At 36.0% G+C, this 18,381-nt stretch overlaps 1 protein-coding gene across 4 annotated transcripts in view; it reads right to left on the bottom strand.

Moving 5' to 3' along the window:
- Positions 1-1,395: 1,395 nt before the first annotated feature.
- CMC1 (C-X9-C motif containing 1) overlaps positions 1,396-18,381 on the bottom strand; it is a 61,128-nt gene continuing 44,142 nt past the window's right edge. For all 4 annotated transcript variants that reach the window (XM_045199686.2, XM_045199685.2, XM_024565860.3 and 1 more), the window contains 2 exons: positions 3,357-3,447; positions 1,396-1,657 (listed from right to left, as the gene is read on the bottom strand). In XM_045199686.2, the coding sequence (XP_045055621.1) occupies positions 1,537-1,657; positions 3,357-3,447 (212 nt within the window). In that variant the 3' untranslated portion in view covers positions 1,396-1,536. The remainder of the gene's footprint in view (positions 1,658-3,356; positions 3,448-18,381) is intronic.

Genomic DNA, 18,381 nt, shown 5'->3' with positions numbered 1-18,381 from the left:
TATCAGTAGAGGCACAAATGAGCAAGCAAGGTAACTGAGGCAAACACACCCATTGGAGAAGTAGACTTGACTGGATAGGCATGGATATTCTAAAAGCAATAAATAAAGACTTTAGTTATTGACAATAAAAAAGGATGAACTTATACTATATATCCAGCACCTATAGGGACGGTGACATCTACATAAATGAATTATCCACATGAAATTGAAGTTGGCCCCTGTGACTCTAATCAAAATTATAAAATAGTCATAGATTATGTATTTCACTAGCTTTTCAAAGTATTCTGCCTTTTAATTAACAAAAATTAAGGTCCTGTGCTATAGGAAATGCACTAATACCAAAAGGTCAACAGGAATATAGATAGGCTTGTTTACCTCTGCTGTGTGACCTCTAAGTCACTTATTTGCTTTGCTTTTGTCTGCTCTAGCAGTATGCCTCCTTTTGATCTGTGGCCTGGGTAAATGTGGTTTTGGCAGGGGTTAAATAAAATAGTTCTTTGAGTGGCTTACTCCAGAGAAAAGTGTGGAACTTGAACATGCCATTGATTCTTAGGATCCTCTTTGTTTGTTTTAAATCCTTTTAAAAAGTAAAAGTCAGACGTATTTCATAGGATTGGGGACAAAGTGAAATCTTGTCCTTGTATGTAGTAATTTCTGTTTGTGATTTTAATGAGAACTATAAACATAACATTTGCTTACCTGGAAACTGGTTGCAGTGGCTATGGTAAAAAAGTTAATTGTTCATGGGGTGAGGAGAGCAACCTTTAATATAAAAGCTCGACCTGGAACCAAATTATTGCACTGGGACAGAAAATTTTCACTTTAGCTCCTGACACCATTACTATGTTACAGAATGGTCATTTAGTTTATAAAGAAAACTTTTTTAAAAAAGTATTTTCAGTAACCAAATTAACAGGTCAAGGAAAGTAGTAGTACATTTAGGACATTTTTCATTAAAGATGTTTAAAATTAATTCAAGTACTTAATCTATCATCTATGTTTCCAAGTAATTCTTTACTACTGATAATTCACCATTAAAGAGCATTTACCTAAAATACTCAGTCCTCACAAAAATTGTATGAGGCTTATTTCCACAGTTGGACAGCTAGTAAGTAGGGAATCAGGAAGGACTCTGGTTCATGACCACTCCACTGTACTGCCTGGTTATTTAACACCTTTGAAGGTTGTCCATTCCTGCTTTCCTTTCGTTACTCCAATCCCCACGATGAGCCTTTCATCTGACAGAGAGTAAGGTAAGATCTATACTGAACCCTAAAAATCAGTATCACTGTTACAGAACTATAGTTGTGGAAAAAAATTTTGAAAACTCCATAATGACCAGACAAACCATATCCCATTGCACTATTTACTACTACTCCATTTAATAAACTTAAGTTTGAAATTAAAAAAATCTTTATTTCAGATAAGATTAATATTTCCATAATTCAGGATAAAGCAAACACTTCCTTGAGTCCATCATTTTAGGTAAATGTGATTTCCAGTAATAAAGTTACTGAGTATCATTTGAATATTTGCCTACATGCTTGTTGGAAGCTTCTGTATCCTTTTCTTGGCAGGAATCCCAGTTTTTCTGAATTCTTCCCTTTCCTTCAGGTATTCCATTTTGCATTCTTCATAAAAGGCAGGATCACTATAACTACAAGAAAGAAATGAACATCTTTTCAAGTGAATCACTTTATTAAGTATTTAATATAAGCTTACCTTAATAACATTCCAACATCCAGTTCACTAGGTACAACCCTTAGAAGTAAATTTTAAAAAGTGAAACTAAAATAATATTGAATGTCAATTGCAACTGAAATTTAAAAATGTGTTTTGTTAAAGAAGGCTTTTAGTAACGATCATAAATTCACTGTAAACATTAGACTACCAAACTAGTTAAAGAAAGGGAAAAAATAAAAAGACCTAGCGGTTCTCTTTTGAATAGCATTATCCAAAGGAGATACAGCAATGAGAAGCACAGTGCCTATCCTCAGGGAGTCCATGGTGTTACAGAGCAGACGGGTAAAGAATGAATTACTAGTAAGTATACAAAGTGCTATGATAGAGAGATGGACCACTGCACCGTGGAAATGTGGGGAAGAATGGGAGAACGGGAGATACCAAGGGGAAATGCTGAAGTTACATTTTGAAAGACCACCAGAAATCCCTATAGAAGGCACATGTGCAAAGGCAAAAGATGAGGGAAAACTGTAATGCTTAAAGAATGGCAAGTATATTGGAACCAGTATGGCAAACTATAGGCGGGATTTGTAATAGAGAAGAAGTATATTCTACAAGTGTATTTCACACAGGAGAAAGGGCCTGAGATGAAGCCAGAAAGGGCAAGAACCAAATCATGACGGTGCATTTATGCCACAGTAAAAAGTTAAAAGATCCATCTTGAAGTTGATGGGCACTATTAGGAGAGCAACTGTAAGGTCAGCTGTGTGTCTTAAGTGAATCTGACAGCAAGCATGTGGCAGACAGGTGAAGAGGGGATATCCAATAAATATAATAACCTAGACAAGACATGATGAGGGCCTAGGCCAAAGGAGCAGCAGCTGTGATGAAAAGGAGGAAATGGGTCTGGGGAAGATTTAGGAAATGAAATCAATAGGAAACAATCAGAATTAGGAGACAAGGAAGATACTAGGCAACCCCATAATTCACAAAAACATAAAATACAGAAGTAAAAGGAGCAGAGTTCAGTTCTGGACTTAAGATGAAGTATTCTGCTATACTGTCTGTCAATAATGTGGATAAAAAAAAAAATTGTGGAATTCAGCACAAAGCACCTGCATTCAAAGAACTTGGCATATTTTTACTTTAAGATTCAAGGAACTACAACAAACTATCGGTAAACATGATATTTAAGATTTAAAATTTTAATTTAATTTCAGAAATCTAGATTTACTTTTGTATCGTTCTTTTGACTTATTGCAACCTTCCTAGGAGTTAAATTAATCGAAAAATAAAATCGCAAGCCTGGCAAAGGTCTTAGAGATAATCTAATTCAGTACCTTATCATTAGATTTACCTTAAACCCATCTACAATATATTCTATAGATCAACCTGTTCATGAAAAGAAATTGGTTAAATCAAATGAAAATCATGTCTTTGTTAACTGATTTCATATATATAATCAGATATAATGCTGACCCGCATAACTTAAAAAGAGATCATAAATGTTGCTTTTCTAGAATAATCTTTAACAAATTTTAGACTCAGCCAAAAATATCTGGGGGGGTGGAAGTACAGAATATATTACATTGAATGAAAAAACATATTCTTACCTACTACATATACTATACACACATATACACAGAAGCACAGGCTCTTAGGAAACTACTTACTAAGAGGTTAGACATTCTTTTAATGCAGAATTTTCTTTCCGGCACTTTACTACCATAAGGATTCCAGACTCCTTGCAACATTTGGTAAAATCTGAAATAAAAAATTTGGGGAAAAGTGACTTGTAATTAGATCAACACAATTTCTGACAGCCCTAAAATATAATTTAACAGCCCTGGCTGGTGTTGCTTAGTGCTGGCCTGCAAACCAAAGGGTCGCGTGGGTTGCCGGCCAGGTTCCCAGTAGGGGGCGTGCGAGAGGCAGCCACACATAGATGTTTCTCTCCCTCTCTCCCTTTCTCCTCTCTCTCTAAAAATAAATAAATGTTTAAAAAAGAAAATATAATTCAACATCTGTTACCTAGACTGTGCTTGGCACACTGCACATACTCCACCAAAGACAAGGACATGAGTAAAAAGCAGAATGAGATGACTTTCATTTACTTTGTGGAAATAAATAATGAGATTTGAAAAGAGAGACAGAGGACCTCTGAGAAAGAGTGAGGAGGCTTCATGAAGTCAGATGGGACTTCTAATAGAGAAAAAGCATATTCTACAAGAAATGACTACAGAGAATAAAAGAGGAGCTGCTTCCAAGACGGGCAGTCTCTGCATGTCCAGTGTCTGTATGTCTTTTCCTGGTGACTTCAAGGTACCCCCATTCTTTAAGACAACCTTGCCATGCTGCCTTACCTTCTGGTAACAGCTCCTACTCCATTCTCGGGTCTACTCTCACATGCCCCAGAAAATTTCAAATGGCTTTCTGTCCAACCTCCATTCTGGTAGTTGGCCTTTTAAACTATACTAGCCCTTATGGTGTCCTGCCTTCTCAGGGTCACCGGCTCAGAAGAGCCTGGTGCCATAATCCACCCACAGCTGGGCCACCTGCTTATCTTTCTTACATGTGCTCAGGGTCAGACTCGGTTGTCCCTTATCCCTTCTAAAAGACAGTGTGGGCTTTGCTCCCTATCATGTACACCAACTTTCCTGAATTATTCCAGTCCTTCCTCCTGACCACTGGCTGCTCTGGTTCCCAGATTTGCCACTTCCAATCTCATGAATCGCCTGTAAGTAACTATCAATTTCCACGTCAGATCTTAAATTATGACATCATCCCACAAAGAAGTGGTAGGCAAAAAATGACTTTTTCTGAATATTTTTTATAACTCCTTTAATACCAAGTTATCAAGATCTTTGAGCTATGTGTTACCCTTCCAGTTACTAACAAATATAATTTATAATTATTTTAAAGCAAGCAGGTAATTTCAGGAGTCTCCATGATGGCACATAATATGTAACAAAAATATTTTTAAACCACAAGCAAACTGGAAAAGATTGAGAGTTATTAAATGCATAAAAACTCATTAGAGGGGCTTTAACTGGGATAACGACCTTATAAATATCCGTATCTACCTGCAAACTCTGAAGGGTAAGTGGTAGAATAAAAACAAAGGCAGTAGATGCAGGAAATAACTTTAATGCAAATAATTTAATGTGTCTGGTCACATTAAATTATGGGTGACAGGTAATACTCCACTTCAAATATACAAAGGATTAGCTTCCTTTGGCTTCTTGTTCACTAGTCTCAGAAGTCCCACCAATTACTCTGATTCCTGAAACTATTCAGGTATCTTCTTCATTCCAACTACAAATGTTCTCATTCCTGTCTGTGCAGATGAGCTGGACACACAGGCCAAATCAGACCAAGGGAGTATCTTTCGTGTCCTTGACTAGACTCCTTCCAACTCAAAAAGGCACAGCAGACATACAGTCGGCTCGTTATCTGTAGAGATCATGGCTACCAAAATCTTGCACTCTGAAATGTCATTAGCATTCCTACATGTTAATTTTCCTATTTATAGCACATTTAAATTTGCCTTTCTAGAAGAATTATAATACCAAATAAAAATTAAGACGTAAGTAACACCCAAAGGGAAAAGCGCATCAAGCTAACCCAAAAGGGACCGAATCTGGCTAAGGGCTTCCAGGAGAAAACTGCCGTGATGATGGGGGTGATGAACCACAGGCTGATCCCTGGCACCACTGCATCCTTCCCGTAAGCTCACACATCTACTCCAGACCGGTTCACTCAACATCTGGAAGAAAGAATTTGCCTAACGAAATATCCTAGCTGACCAAACCCCAGTAATTTTCTGGAAAACACAAACACAATGGCTACTATCAAAAGTCCACTTTCCAAATTTAATAAACCCAGTATTTTTACAGACAGAAATTCACAATATATGTTTGGGCATTGCATCATTTTAAGGTTTCTTTTCCTAAAAACAGAAATGCCCTTAGTAGGGACTTCATGTGAGATAGCATTTATGTGTTCTGATCCCAATAAAGGCACAGTCTACATATTTTCACACTTGTCCAAATCTCTTCAGTCAGGAATAACTGTGACTGGTCTAAAGCCTCAAGCTGTTTGTAGGCTTTTTGTCACTTGTTTAGCGATAAGATTTTAATGAGGATCTTTCTTTCATACCGCATTAGCATACATTCATATAATAATGATGTTGCTAACACTGCCAACTGATTTCTAAAGTGGTATTCTGAAACAAGCCCAATTTAAATTGCTCCTTTCGATATTATATTAAATGTTAAAAAGCTTTGTGATGCCTCTATATAATTTAATTTTAATTACCATTAAATACTATAAAAATAAAATTTTATTCACTTACGTCTATCTTAAGATAATATGAATGAATATCAATAAATATTGAGAGTAGAAAGATTATTAAAAGTTATTCTAAACTTTAAAGAAAAGTAGTTAAGGAATAATTCAAGATGTTTTTCTTAAAAATATTGAGAACATGAGGGACTATACTTCTTTCATAAACCCTCACTTCTCTGGATAAAAAACACTTCATACCATATAATACCCTATTGGTAAAAATATTCTTTTGGTATAATAAAATTTGTGTCAAATACATCTATGAAAAATAGAAGGAGATAAAGCCTTCTCCAAACTTTAAGATAATGGGTAAAATAATCACAGTGTAATTAAAATTAAGTACAAGTAGCCTATAAAATTTCCAATTGATATATTAAAAAATCCTTTGAGGGAACTTCTGTATATGAGCAGTAAGAGAAATAAATGGTTTAGAATTGTTTTTAACTCACTTAACTTATGGAACTTTTATTCTATTTTAATATTTCAATAAACCCCAAGAATAAAGTTCTTAGTTAAGCCAAGGATAAGTATTTATGGAGCAACTACGCATGGAAACAGAAATCCTGAGCCCTTGATCTTTTACACTTTTCATTTACTCAGGTTTAAGAAACATTACTTCACAAACGCAGTAAGTCATCCAGTTACAACTAAAGCATCCAATGAGGGGTGACATTTTAAAAACATACCAAATCAAAATAATCCCCAGTGTCTCCTGTCTTTGACTAGAACCACTCTATTTCTGTCCCCACTAACTTATACATTTTTAAAAATCCCAAACGTATACATTTTTACAGCACCCCCCCTTAAGACATAGCACTCATTTCTAACTTTCTAGTACTTTATTTCCTTAATCAGTAAAGTATTTATACAGTATCTATTTTTTCCAGGTGTATTATAAAAAGAAAATATATATTTGGGTGCCATATAATTTAGAATTTTAACCTATAAGCTTATGTGTAATATTTCTGTGATTATACCATCATCTTGATGGTTTCACCTTTAAATCTAGGACTTCAATTTAATCTAAATGAAAAACATTTTAGGGGGTTTTGCTTATTAATGACATGTAGTAGGGAATATTTTAAAATCACCCTTAGTTCATCCTATATCATTAACTTTACAAGTGGAAATTGTAAGCCTAAAACACTTCGCTTTTATAGAACTGGATAAGAATAAAAACAGAGACATACTTTAAACAATATATAAAAGATCTTTTGACCAGTTCTTGAATCATAAGAGACTTTTAAAACACAGAACTGAAAACGATACAATTTGGGGAGGGCCTAGGTAGGAGCCGACTTTTAGTAAGATGCTCCTGCAGTTTTAAATTTGTAGTATAAAGTTAAGTCCAAAACTCTTTTTCTCTCAGGATACACTATCTTTAAGTGAAGGCTTCTGTAGTGAGCAGTCTAACGTCAGGTCCCGGTAGACAATGCCTAAGTGCTGTGCTGCTCTCAGTAATCACCATCCCTTCCGGAAGCTGCGAAGTACCAAGTGCCTGAAGACAACAGGGGGCCACCCCTGGTTCTGAGCTCACCAGTTTCAAAAGCGCTGATGCCGGCCTGGGCCAAGGCAGAGACAATGAAGACAGTAGGTTGTCTTCCCGCTACTGACTGCAGCGCTGAAGCAAACCAGGGCCACAAGGCCACAAAGCACACTATCCTCCATATCTGACGGCATGAACAGTATTTCACGAAGTTCACGCGAAAGATTCTGTAAACACTTCTGACTCCATGTACATTTATATAAGCTCATTGGATCTCTGTGTAAAGCTAAGATACAATACAGACTCTTAATGATCTTGGTTTCCCTACACCTTGAAACACCTCACCACAATATCCTAGAACTGTTTCATGACTCGTCAATTATGCCCAACTAGAGCAAAGATGACTAAAATAAGAAAACAAAATGAGAGAATCACCTAGAAATGATGTAACAGTGAAATGAATCATTACTGCATCAGTTTTCCGATGTGCTGCCCACGTTATTCCCTCACTGTTCGTGACTACATAAAGGTAGTCTTTTTGTTTCTGTTTTTTGCTTTCCTTGAACACAGTTGAGTGTTAAGGGGTTTGTTTGTTTTTTACTTTCTAACTATGTTACTTAGAATAATAGCCCACAATGATGTTCAAGTCCTAATCCCTGTAACCTGTAAATTGTGAGATCACATGGCAAAGGATAATTAAGGTTAACCTTAGCTTAACCTTAAAATATGGAAATTATCCTGGCTTATCTGGGTGGGACCAAAATAATCAAAAGGGAGCTTAAAAGTGGAAGAGGGGGATAAAAGAAAAAAAAAAAAGGAAGAGATGTGATTTTAGAAGCAGGGTCAGAAGATGAAAAAAGGGGAACACACTCCAAAAAGCTGAGGGGCCTTGTTATAGATTGAATGTCTGTGTCCCTGAAAGACCCTATTGCCTCCCATTTCCCCACCATGTGATGGTATTATCAGGCAGGGCCTTTGAGGGGTAATTAGGGTTAGATAAAGTCCCAAAGGTGGAGCACTCCCAAATGGGATTAGTGTCCTTAAAAAACAGCTTGCTTCCTATCTCTGTTCTCCATCGGGGAATAATAGAAGTCAGCAGTGTGCAGTCTGAAAAAGGTCTCTCATCAGAACCCACCAGCGCTGGCCCCCTAGTCTGGAACTTCACACTTTTAAAATGTAGGTTCTATAAATTAAAAAATTATACCTATGGTTCACATTATGTTTCTTTTGTCCTATAAAACTTTCTGCAATGATGGAAATGTTCTCTACACTTTCCAGTAAGGTAACCACTAGCCACATGTGACTACCAAGCACTTGAAATGTGGCTAATGCAACCGAAGACATGAGTTTTTCATTTTAATAAATTTTAACTAAATTAAAGTATGCCTAGTGGCTACCATAATGGACAATGCAGCTCTAGATACCTTTAGTTCTTTATACTCAGGTGAGACACATACAGGTTAATAATGAGTTGGCTACTGATTCATGATTTGAAATTTATGATCATTTAAAGGCTGTGTAATCTTCCTTATCTTTCCCTAGATCACAGGTGGCAAACACAAGGCCCGATGGCCGAATGCCCGAATCCAGCCCTCCACCTTGTTTCTACCTGGCAGCAGCACCGAGCTCTCGCTTAACTGTTAAAGAGTAGTTACATTTACACAGTCCTAAAATTACATTCGGCCCTTGGAAGGCAACCATGAGGCTGATGTGGCCCCTGGTGAAAATGAGTTTGACACCCTTGCCTTAGAGTATATTCTTCTATCCACTAGCCCCTTTTAAATCTATAAAAATACTTAACCAAAATAAAATATTTAAGGAAATAGAAACCAAGTATAAATAATCATTTGATAAACTTGACCTGCTTAGATGTTATTCGATACATAATTAATTCAATAAATGAATATCATTTATAATTCTGACTTTCTACAAGGCTTATGTTGATTTAATTCACCCTTATATTTACAAATATGGGGGCTTACACTGTTATCTAATCCTTTGACACAGATCTAAATTTTTGACACTGTTCTTTATCATCATAATTTATTGAGTTTAGAGTCTGAGTCAGGGTTGTTGTAGTCAGAATTTATCCAAAATCAAAGTCCAAAAAACAATACATAACATTTGGGGTTTTAACAAAAATTTAAAAGTTTCAGGGGGATACTCAGATTCATTATCTCCATTTATTAAAACACAAGTTTAATGGGAATACAATGCGATTCTGACAAGGAGCACTTAGCAGGCAGCACTGGAACAGAGATGATTTCTCTTTATGCATAACCAACAGGCAATGACGCATTTACGTTGAGCAGGGGCTAAAATGCTTTTTAATTCATTTCTTCATTAGAAGAAACTTTCATTTCAGATGGCCTTTTTTTCCTCCCTTTTGCCATGTAACTTCATAATTTTTAATAAGGTATTTAAAAGTGTTACAATAGTAGTAAGAACCAAATGATAATGGCAACTAAAATATACTGAGTATTTATTAGAACTACACTGAGTACTTTATTTGTTCATGTGAATTCTACAGAAACACTATCAGATAAGCACTAATGTTGTCCTCATTTGTCAGATGAGGAAACTGAGCTTTAAGCAGGTTATGTCACATTTCCAAGATCCTGCACACTGTGGCACAGACTGGCCTGGAGTCAGGCCTTTTTAATTCTGGAAAAATACTTGTAAATACTATCAAATCCCACTTACTCCGTTCCACAAAGAGGACACAAGAAAACCTCCACACCTAGCAGAAATTTCTTTGCCCACAGAATGGACTTAACCCAGGCCTGTTATCTCACATGAGGTCCCAACAGGGACCTGGGAAGTGAGTGGGGAAGATCCCACACATCCATCACAACCACAGGAAAAGGAAGCCACAGCTTACTACTATTTAGCAATCATCTGAAAAAAATAACATCAGATGCCTCCCTCTCTGGCTCCACATCCATTTTCCAGAATTCTTATCTAATGTAATTAAATATTTAAAATTAGGATTTTACACATGAGAAAGTGGCTTTTTCTAAGCAGTAAATAAGTGCTAAATTTTGTATATCAGATTTTAAGTGCTACCAGAATTTGAAAGACAGACCTTAGCACAGGCTAGTGAGCCAAGGAAAGCACCAATCAACCCATCTTTTAAAAAGATCTAAGAGATGTTTAAGTCTCCCCAAATAGTAGAATCCGTGAGTATTACTAAGTGACAGAGGGGGAGGACTTAGAAAGTGACAAAGCAAGAGAAATATTTTGTTACATGTTCCCTCTTTGACGCCCCCCTCCCCGGCCTCTAAAGTACTGATTGAAGCAGCCAACAAAGGAACTGGCGCATTTCTGAACATACAGCCGCCTGGGCTTCCTTGCCATCTCCCGATGGATGATCCATCCACCCTCTCCCAGCCGCTAACAAGTCGGATCACACAAAAGGTGGAGCAATGCTCTGAATGAGGCAAGCAATAACCTAGCCCGCTGCACTTTTTCATGCTTGCAAGTGGTTTTACAGCCTATTTTGGGGGTGAGTCTAGGACGAGTGACCATTAACCATCACTGGAAAAGAACAGTTGCCTTGTTCTAGACTTGTGGGATAAAAATGGTTACAGTGGGAAGAATCTTACAGGTCACTTAATCTAAACTTTTACTCAATTCAGAAAGTCCTTCCTAATCTATCTCACTGTTTAGACTTGTGGTGACAGACAGAAAAATCCTTATCTCACCAGGTAGCCAGTTCCCGTGTGTGTGTGTGTGTGTGTGTGTGTGTGTGTGTGTGTGTTAGGGTGAGGGGTTTATAGCCTGCAAAAAACTACATCAGGTCTAATGCTGTCTTCTCATCAAATGCTATAGGAAATAACATTACTATTTTTTTTCCTTCTCCTGGTTCAGAGCCAGTGTGAATGCTGCTCCCTTCCCCTTATTAGATGTGGTTTCCAAACTACTGATACAACTGGGGTCACCCTCCTCATAATCTGCTGGTTTGCAGATTTATGTATTTAGCACCCTGCTTTGATCCATAAAGGATCTAAAACAGCTTGGTGTGAGCCTTAAGAAACAGCATCCATAAAGGTGATAAGTTCTTCAAATCCAAAAACAGTAGGCAACTCAAATATAAAAATAACAATGGTTATGTCTTTCTTTAAAGAAATATATAAATAAATATATAATATAAATCACTTGCAGGGAATCACTAAGAGAATGACTATTACCAGCCCTTCTTCATCCTGTCTCTCTTAGGTGAAGGAAAAAATATTTTCACTTAAGTAAAAAATAGTCTTTGACACCATTAAAAAGCCACTTACCAGCTTTCTTTTAATCTAACAGTCACACCCACAACCAAAGAACCAACTCCATACCACACAATACCAGCAGCCAATTAAAAAAAAAGTGCGCAGATAAGATCCAAGACTTAAATAGAAAATAGCAAAGTACAAAAGAGTCTATGAATGGTATGCTACCATTTCGTTTATAACACACACACAAGTGTGTGTACGTGTGTACGCATGCGTCTAGAACAAAAGCTCGATGTCTGTGTAAGCAGAAAACGGCTGCAGAAGCATATATGAGAACACTGGTCCCTGTGGTTGTCTCCGCGGAGCAAAATGGGGGTCTAGGAACAAGCACTGAATACGCGCATGTGCTGAGTTTGGTGGTCTGTGCATGCCAATCTTACAAATGTAATTTAAAAAGAAAAAGTAGTAGCTTTGGTGGAGGAGAAGGGAGAGTAAGGAGTCCAGGTAAGAGGAGCTTTGGCTTTGATGAGCAGAGTGAAAAGTCACGTCCTTCCATTTTTCTTCCTGAATACGCCCTTCCCCCCTGAATTGCTGCTCGTCACCAACTAGGGTGTGGGGGAAATCCCTCCGCATCTCACTAAGAACATCCACTCATCACACTCGAGGGATGTTTCTGCATGTATGGCTTACTTTCATTAAATGCCAATTGTTCTCAAATACAAATCTGAGCATTCTTTTTCTCAAAATATACAGCTACAGAGATCCTACTATTCCCCGTTATACTCAGGCCAGGTGAAAAGCACTCTTCCAAGATGAAATGACACCATCAAAAATCACACTACCGGCTTTCTTTTCATTTAACATGGTCACGCCAACTTCCAAAACGGAAGTAATCTGACAACGATATGCCTTGTACTACCTTGCTAACATGCAGGTCCAAATTCTCAGTTTTAAAGAGAGAAAAACAGAGGATAAAAGACATGTTATGCTAAATTTAATTAGGTATTTAATAAGTGTAGTATCCCTAGTTAACAAGGCAAATTGATCCTTTCAGTTCTGGCTGCAGTTTATTTAAAGACTTTACAATTTTACTACTTAAGAGCAAGTCCTATGGAGGTGTTATCTCACCATTTATATTTTCACAACACTTATGATATTGCTATCACACTCTTAAAATAAATGAAAAGCCCATGCCACATTTCAGACCAATATAATGATACAGACTCTATTTTTATTTCTGGAAATAAACATTAAAATAATTCTGTATTGCTCACTTTATTCTTATAATGTTGAACATAAAAAATAGTAAAACTAAGACTTTTTTTAATCCCAGGTGTACTTGAAAAGCAGAGTTTTTAAAACTGGGCACTAGAAAATATATCATTATAAAATCTGACAACAATAGATAGCATTATATGACAAAATGATTATGCTTTTAATTTTCTATTAAATCGTGATTTATTAGCTTGCTACTTTAAAGACTAGTCTGTATGTAGAATGAATTTAGTGGTGCACATAATGAGACAAGAAGGTAGAGGATGAACGTGAAAAGATTACTTTGCATTACAGGGCATGAGCTATTTGATAATTCCGGCACAGTGCAAAAGCAAGCTTCTCTCTGGATTGACCATGGTTCAGTTAACATCACTGCATATCTAACACCTCCAACTCAATTAATTCTCACTTGATTAAGATCAGACTGATATTCAAACTAAATCATCTCTCCAGTCAAGTAGAAATCAATATTTCTGATTTTACTTTTAAATTACAATAGAAAATAAAATGCACACATCTCCAATATGCCAAGAGTGGCTTTTCCATTCTAGTCTACCATGGCATGGCTAACACAGTTGATTAAAGAATTATTCTAATTTGAACACCAATATGTAGCAGAATCTGATTAATTTGAACACAGAGATGGAATAAAGTAATTAAATATATCTTATACAGGGCAAGTAGAAAATCGACATAAAATAAACTTGACTTCTTTAAAACACAGCTCACTATTTATCAGCTCAACTACTTAGGAATACGGTTTTACTAAGGATTGATTACTCGTAGAGAAGAGCCTTGTTTTGGGCACAGATATTTACAAGGTGGGCAAAGAGTCAGTTCCTTTTTAATTCATGTTCTTTCCGCCACTGCCACCTCCAAAAAAACAGGCACATACCTAAACCCAAATTATATGACTTTTCCAGAAAAAGCAGGACATACTGACCCATCCTCGTTGAGGTAAAACTTAGTGAATCCTAAAATAACAAAATGCTTACATATTTGTAACTCTTACTGCCAAAGAGAACATGAAATAGATTTTCCTCCTCTTTCATTCCTTAATTCCCTTCAAATTTAAGATGGGGCAAAGGAGTAAACCTAAACTATTTGTTGGATTAATTGAATACCAAGTATTGTTTTGCTTGTTAGCAAACTCAGTAATTCAGATGAAAATGACAGAATATTTTCAAATATTATACAATATACTGAAGGAAAATCACAGCTAAATGTACTGTTAGAATTAAAAATAATACAATTTAGAGTACTCAGTGTGTGTCAAATACTGTGTATTATATATTATACATTATATAAAATACTTTCTATATAAAAATTTATATATGAAATATATACTAATTATATATTATTGTTAAACCTCACAAAGTAGCTTACTATTGTATACTAAATAATTCCTAGGTGTTACCTTAGATGTGTCTTTTCTGGTGTCTTAAATATATCACTTTATAGAAAAAAATATGAGGAACCACAAATTGTGCAACTTAACCTGAAATGACAGATTTTCAAAATTTATATCCTATGAGAAACTGCCTAGAATTTAGTTGCAAACCATAACTAAGGGCATGAAATTAAAATGTGTTACGATAGGATACTCTCTAATGACTTGTAACACCTGAGGCTGGGGCCACACATGCAACTTGGAAGGTGGGCCGTTTGTGTGTTGGACCTAAAATGATATTCTTTACTTTCATGAAAGACGCCACACTATTTCTCTTAACCTCACAGACATCTCAGTTTGATTTCCTTACGACTGAAGCATATCTTTAGAAAAATATTTCTCTCATACATACATTGCACAGAGTGGGGCAAAAGTAGGTTTACAGTTGTGAATATCTGGAAGTTTGGTTCTTATATTACTATTTATTAATAATTTATTATTTCCATACAAACAATTGTAAACCTACTTTTGCCCAACCCTGCATATGTTTATATATTATAAAATATATATTCCTGTATATATTATGTTTATATAATTATAATATAATATGTAAACAATCTTCTCTAACATGTGCATTATTATATATATGTATACATGTATATAAATATATATAAAAATAACAGTGCAAGCACAAAGATTAACAACCAGTGCATATGTCCCATATTTACAGGTGCAGCTGTTACTTTATTCCAGATAACTGTTTGCCTTACAGAAATGAACTTGTAATTTTGAAAGCTGGAGTTTTCCTTTTATGTAAAATCTTGTCATTTTAAATAGTTTAGCTAACTTTGTTTTCTAGGACACTGCACAGAGAAAATACAAAGTATGTCCACACAATGGCTCCCAGCTGAAGGCTGATGCTCTGTTCCATCAGCTTGAAAGGCTTTCACGAACACTGCAACTTGAAGGCAATGATGCTCATGCGGTTAGTCCATCCAAAACTACTGTCACTCACCTGGCAACTACTAAAGCAGAAGTCTCGTACTAAGTCTAAAGGGCACTGCAGCCGTAGAAGCAGAGGAATTAAAGGGAGACGTCCCCATGTCTACCTCCCCGATCTCTAATGCCCAGGCCTCATGCCTTCCAGAGTCCTACGAGGCAGCGGCAGTCACGAGGATGTTGCACATTTACTTCCCTGCAGGAACCTAAAACAGGGAATCAAAATGGATTCTTAACTAAAAGTTTAGATTTCCTTGAAACCCACTGAATGTATTCTGTATCCATTGCTAGACCTCCCTACATATATGCTCCAAGAAGCACGTGAGGTACAAATGTTTTGTCTGAATGGATGCTACTTTATAAAATAAAGGGTTTCTCTTCCTCCACTATTTAATGCCAGGCATTTAGTAAGCCAACAAATGCCTGCCGCCCTCAGAGGTCTCCAGTGGAACAGCAAAGCAGTGACACACTTTACATTAAACAATACAAAATAAAGTGCAATTATGGGGAAATGACAACAAGTATCACGTGGCAGGAAAAGACTGACTGTCAAAGACAGACACCAAAGGGGGACAGGCTCACCACAGGCCATCAGAAAGGCAACACAAAGTTCAAAGGACTCTTCCCACATTGGGAAAGACAAATGAAAGAATCCCAAGAAACGTAAAACAACAATCTTTACCTTTATCCCCCCACTAAACAGTCTATGAATCAACGTGTGAGTACAAATGATGAAACGAATAACTATTTTAGATATGTCTAGTAGTTTTACATGGTCAGAATCCAACCACTAGCTGCTAATTATATTCTCTCGTAAAGCACTATGGCAAAGTCTTGCAGGTCAATAATGTGTGGCTTGGTTTTAAGAAGATACTCATAAGACACTGCTAAATGAGAACTGGACTTTTGTTCTGCATTTTATTACTACCTTTCATTCAAATAACGAAATTAATTAAAATATAAAGTATCTAAAACACAGAAACTAAAAACAGGATTTTAAATTTTTCTGTCACAAGGACTGAAGTAGAGAAAATGGTTGTCACAGTCTTATTCGTTGATTCTACAAAGAATATTTTTAATTTTAAAACAGAATGTCAACAGGGTTGATTGAAATAAAGAGAAATAAATTAATGCTAAATAATTACTAAGGAAGTTTTGTTTATGGAAATGAATAATTCAGTGTTTTAGAAAGTAAATTCAAACAGCAGCTGCTTTGCTAACTTTAAGCTAAAAAGAGCTTTCTTGAAATGTACAAACTTTAAAACTAGAGAATCATCATTTTTTTGTCAAATAGAATTTATTTCATAGGTTTCCTGTTATTAATATAAAGAACTGCATGGTTATAATAATAATCAACCATCCATTTAAGGAGTCTATCATTACATTTTTCATGGGAGGTATCTGTCACTTTCTAGTTAATTGAATATATGCATAATTCCTGGCCTGTTAAGTCTTATAACAGCTGGAGGGAGAGATGAATTAAGATTTCTAACAATCTGTTCCCAACCCACTTGGTTCTGGATATTATTCAGATCTCAAAATGAATCTATGGCTGCCTTTTAACTCCACGCAGTTCCATTTCTGTCTCCTAATTACTTGCTCCAATATATCAGGAAGGAGCTCCCCTCCATCACTAAGAAATGAACCCAAACTCAAGTAAACAAACACTTGACGAAAACTGCACATATTACAAATTAAGTTCATTTTTACTAAACAACTGATCCATAAAAGAGTCAGTTTCTCATAACAACAGCTAATAAATACAGAAACTTGAAAAATAAATGTAAGTACTCTCAAACAAAATCTGAAATTAAAGCACTTCCAAACAGCCACATAAGACAAAGGGAAAAATGAGTTTCATTTACATTAAAAATTTTTGTGGTGGTCTGCAACTCTTCCATGGGTCATGAAAATTTAGACCACACATATTTGTTTTTTAAAAATGAAAGAGAATAGGAAATTGTGAATTGTGAATACATTGTGAATTTCAACTATAAAATGCATACATACACACAAAAATGCACATGTATGTGTACACTGGGTTGTACTTTAAAATATCTCTTACCATAGGCCAGTTGAAAAGAGACTTTGATAGCCTACGGCATGCTAATTCTTCCCCTCAACAACAGCAGAAAAACCCCAACAACATATTTGTAATTCATTCTTTTGTTAAATATTTACTGAACATTTCCATCCCTGTTCTAGATACCAGGGATAGATGAGTAAAACAAACCAGGATCTCTGCCCTTGTGAAGCTTATTCGAAAGAAAGAGACAGAAAAGAAACAGGACATTGTATAGTATGTTAGAATGTGGGAAGAGTTACAGGAAAAAGAGTTATAGGAAAAAGGAGAGGGAGGTTAAAAGGGTTACAGGAGATTGGAGATACTGGGTTACCTTTTATGTAAGGTTGTCAAGGTGGTCCCATCGAGGAGAATTTTAGGGGAAAACTGGAGGTGAAATAATAACATCATTTAGATAGCCAATGATAGCATAATACAAATATTTTAGTTTCTAGTTCTACAAGACTGATCAAAAATATTTATAAGGAAAATGAACTTGAAGGAAGAATAACTGTAGATAAGATTAAATTTCCAAAACTGTATTTCTAGACACAATTAAGGGTGGCCCCTCCACCAGCCATCAAAAAGGAGGCCTAGTTACTAATGCCAATTAAGTCACTCTTGGAGGAATCAGGGTTTAATTTTAAGATGTCACTAAATAAAAGTAAAGACTAAAGACAAATACAAAATTTGACTTAAAATATTAATGCAAAAAATGAACTCAGGTTAAAATAAATCCATTGAAAAACATTAATCACTAAGGGTATTTCTAGGGCAACAAAGTGTGAAAACAGCATACTCAACTCCTTCTAAAGTATTTTCTTTTTCTAAAAAGTCAGTGATATAAACTAAGCATCTCTGCAGCTTCTGAGTAACAAAAGAATGAAGAAAAAGTTTAGTTAGCTAACCCTTCCCTCATTTCGAA

This window comes from Desmodus rotundus, chromosome 8, assembly GCF_022682495.2.
Source record: "Desmodus rotundus isolate HL8 chromosome 8, HLdesRot8A.1, whole genome shotgun sequence".
NCBI lineage: Eukaryota > Metazoa > Chordata > Mammalia > Chiroptera > Phyllostomidae > Desmodus > Desmodus rotundus.
This window is presented reverse-complemented; position numbering and strand designations above follow the sequence as displayed.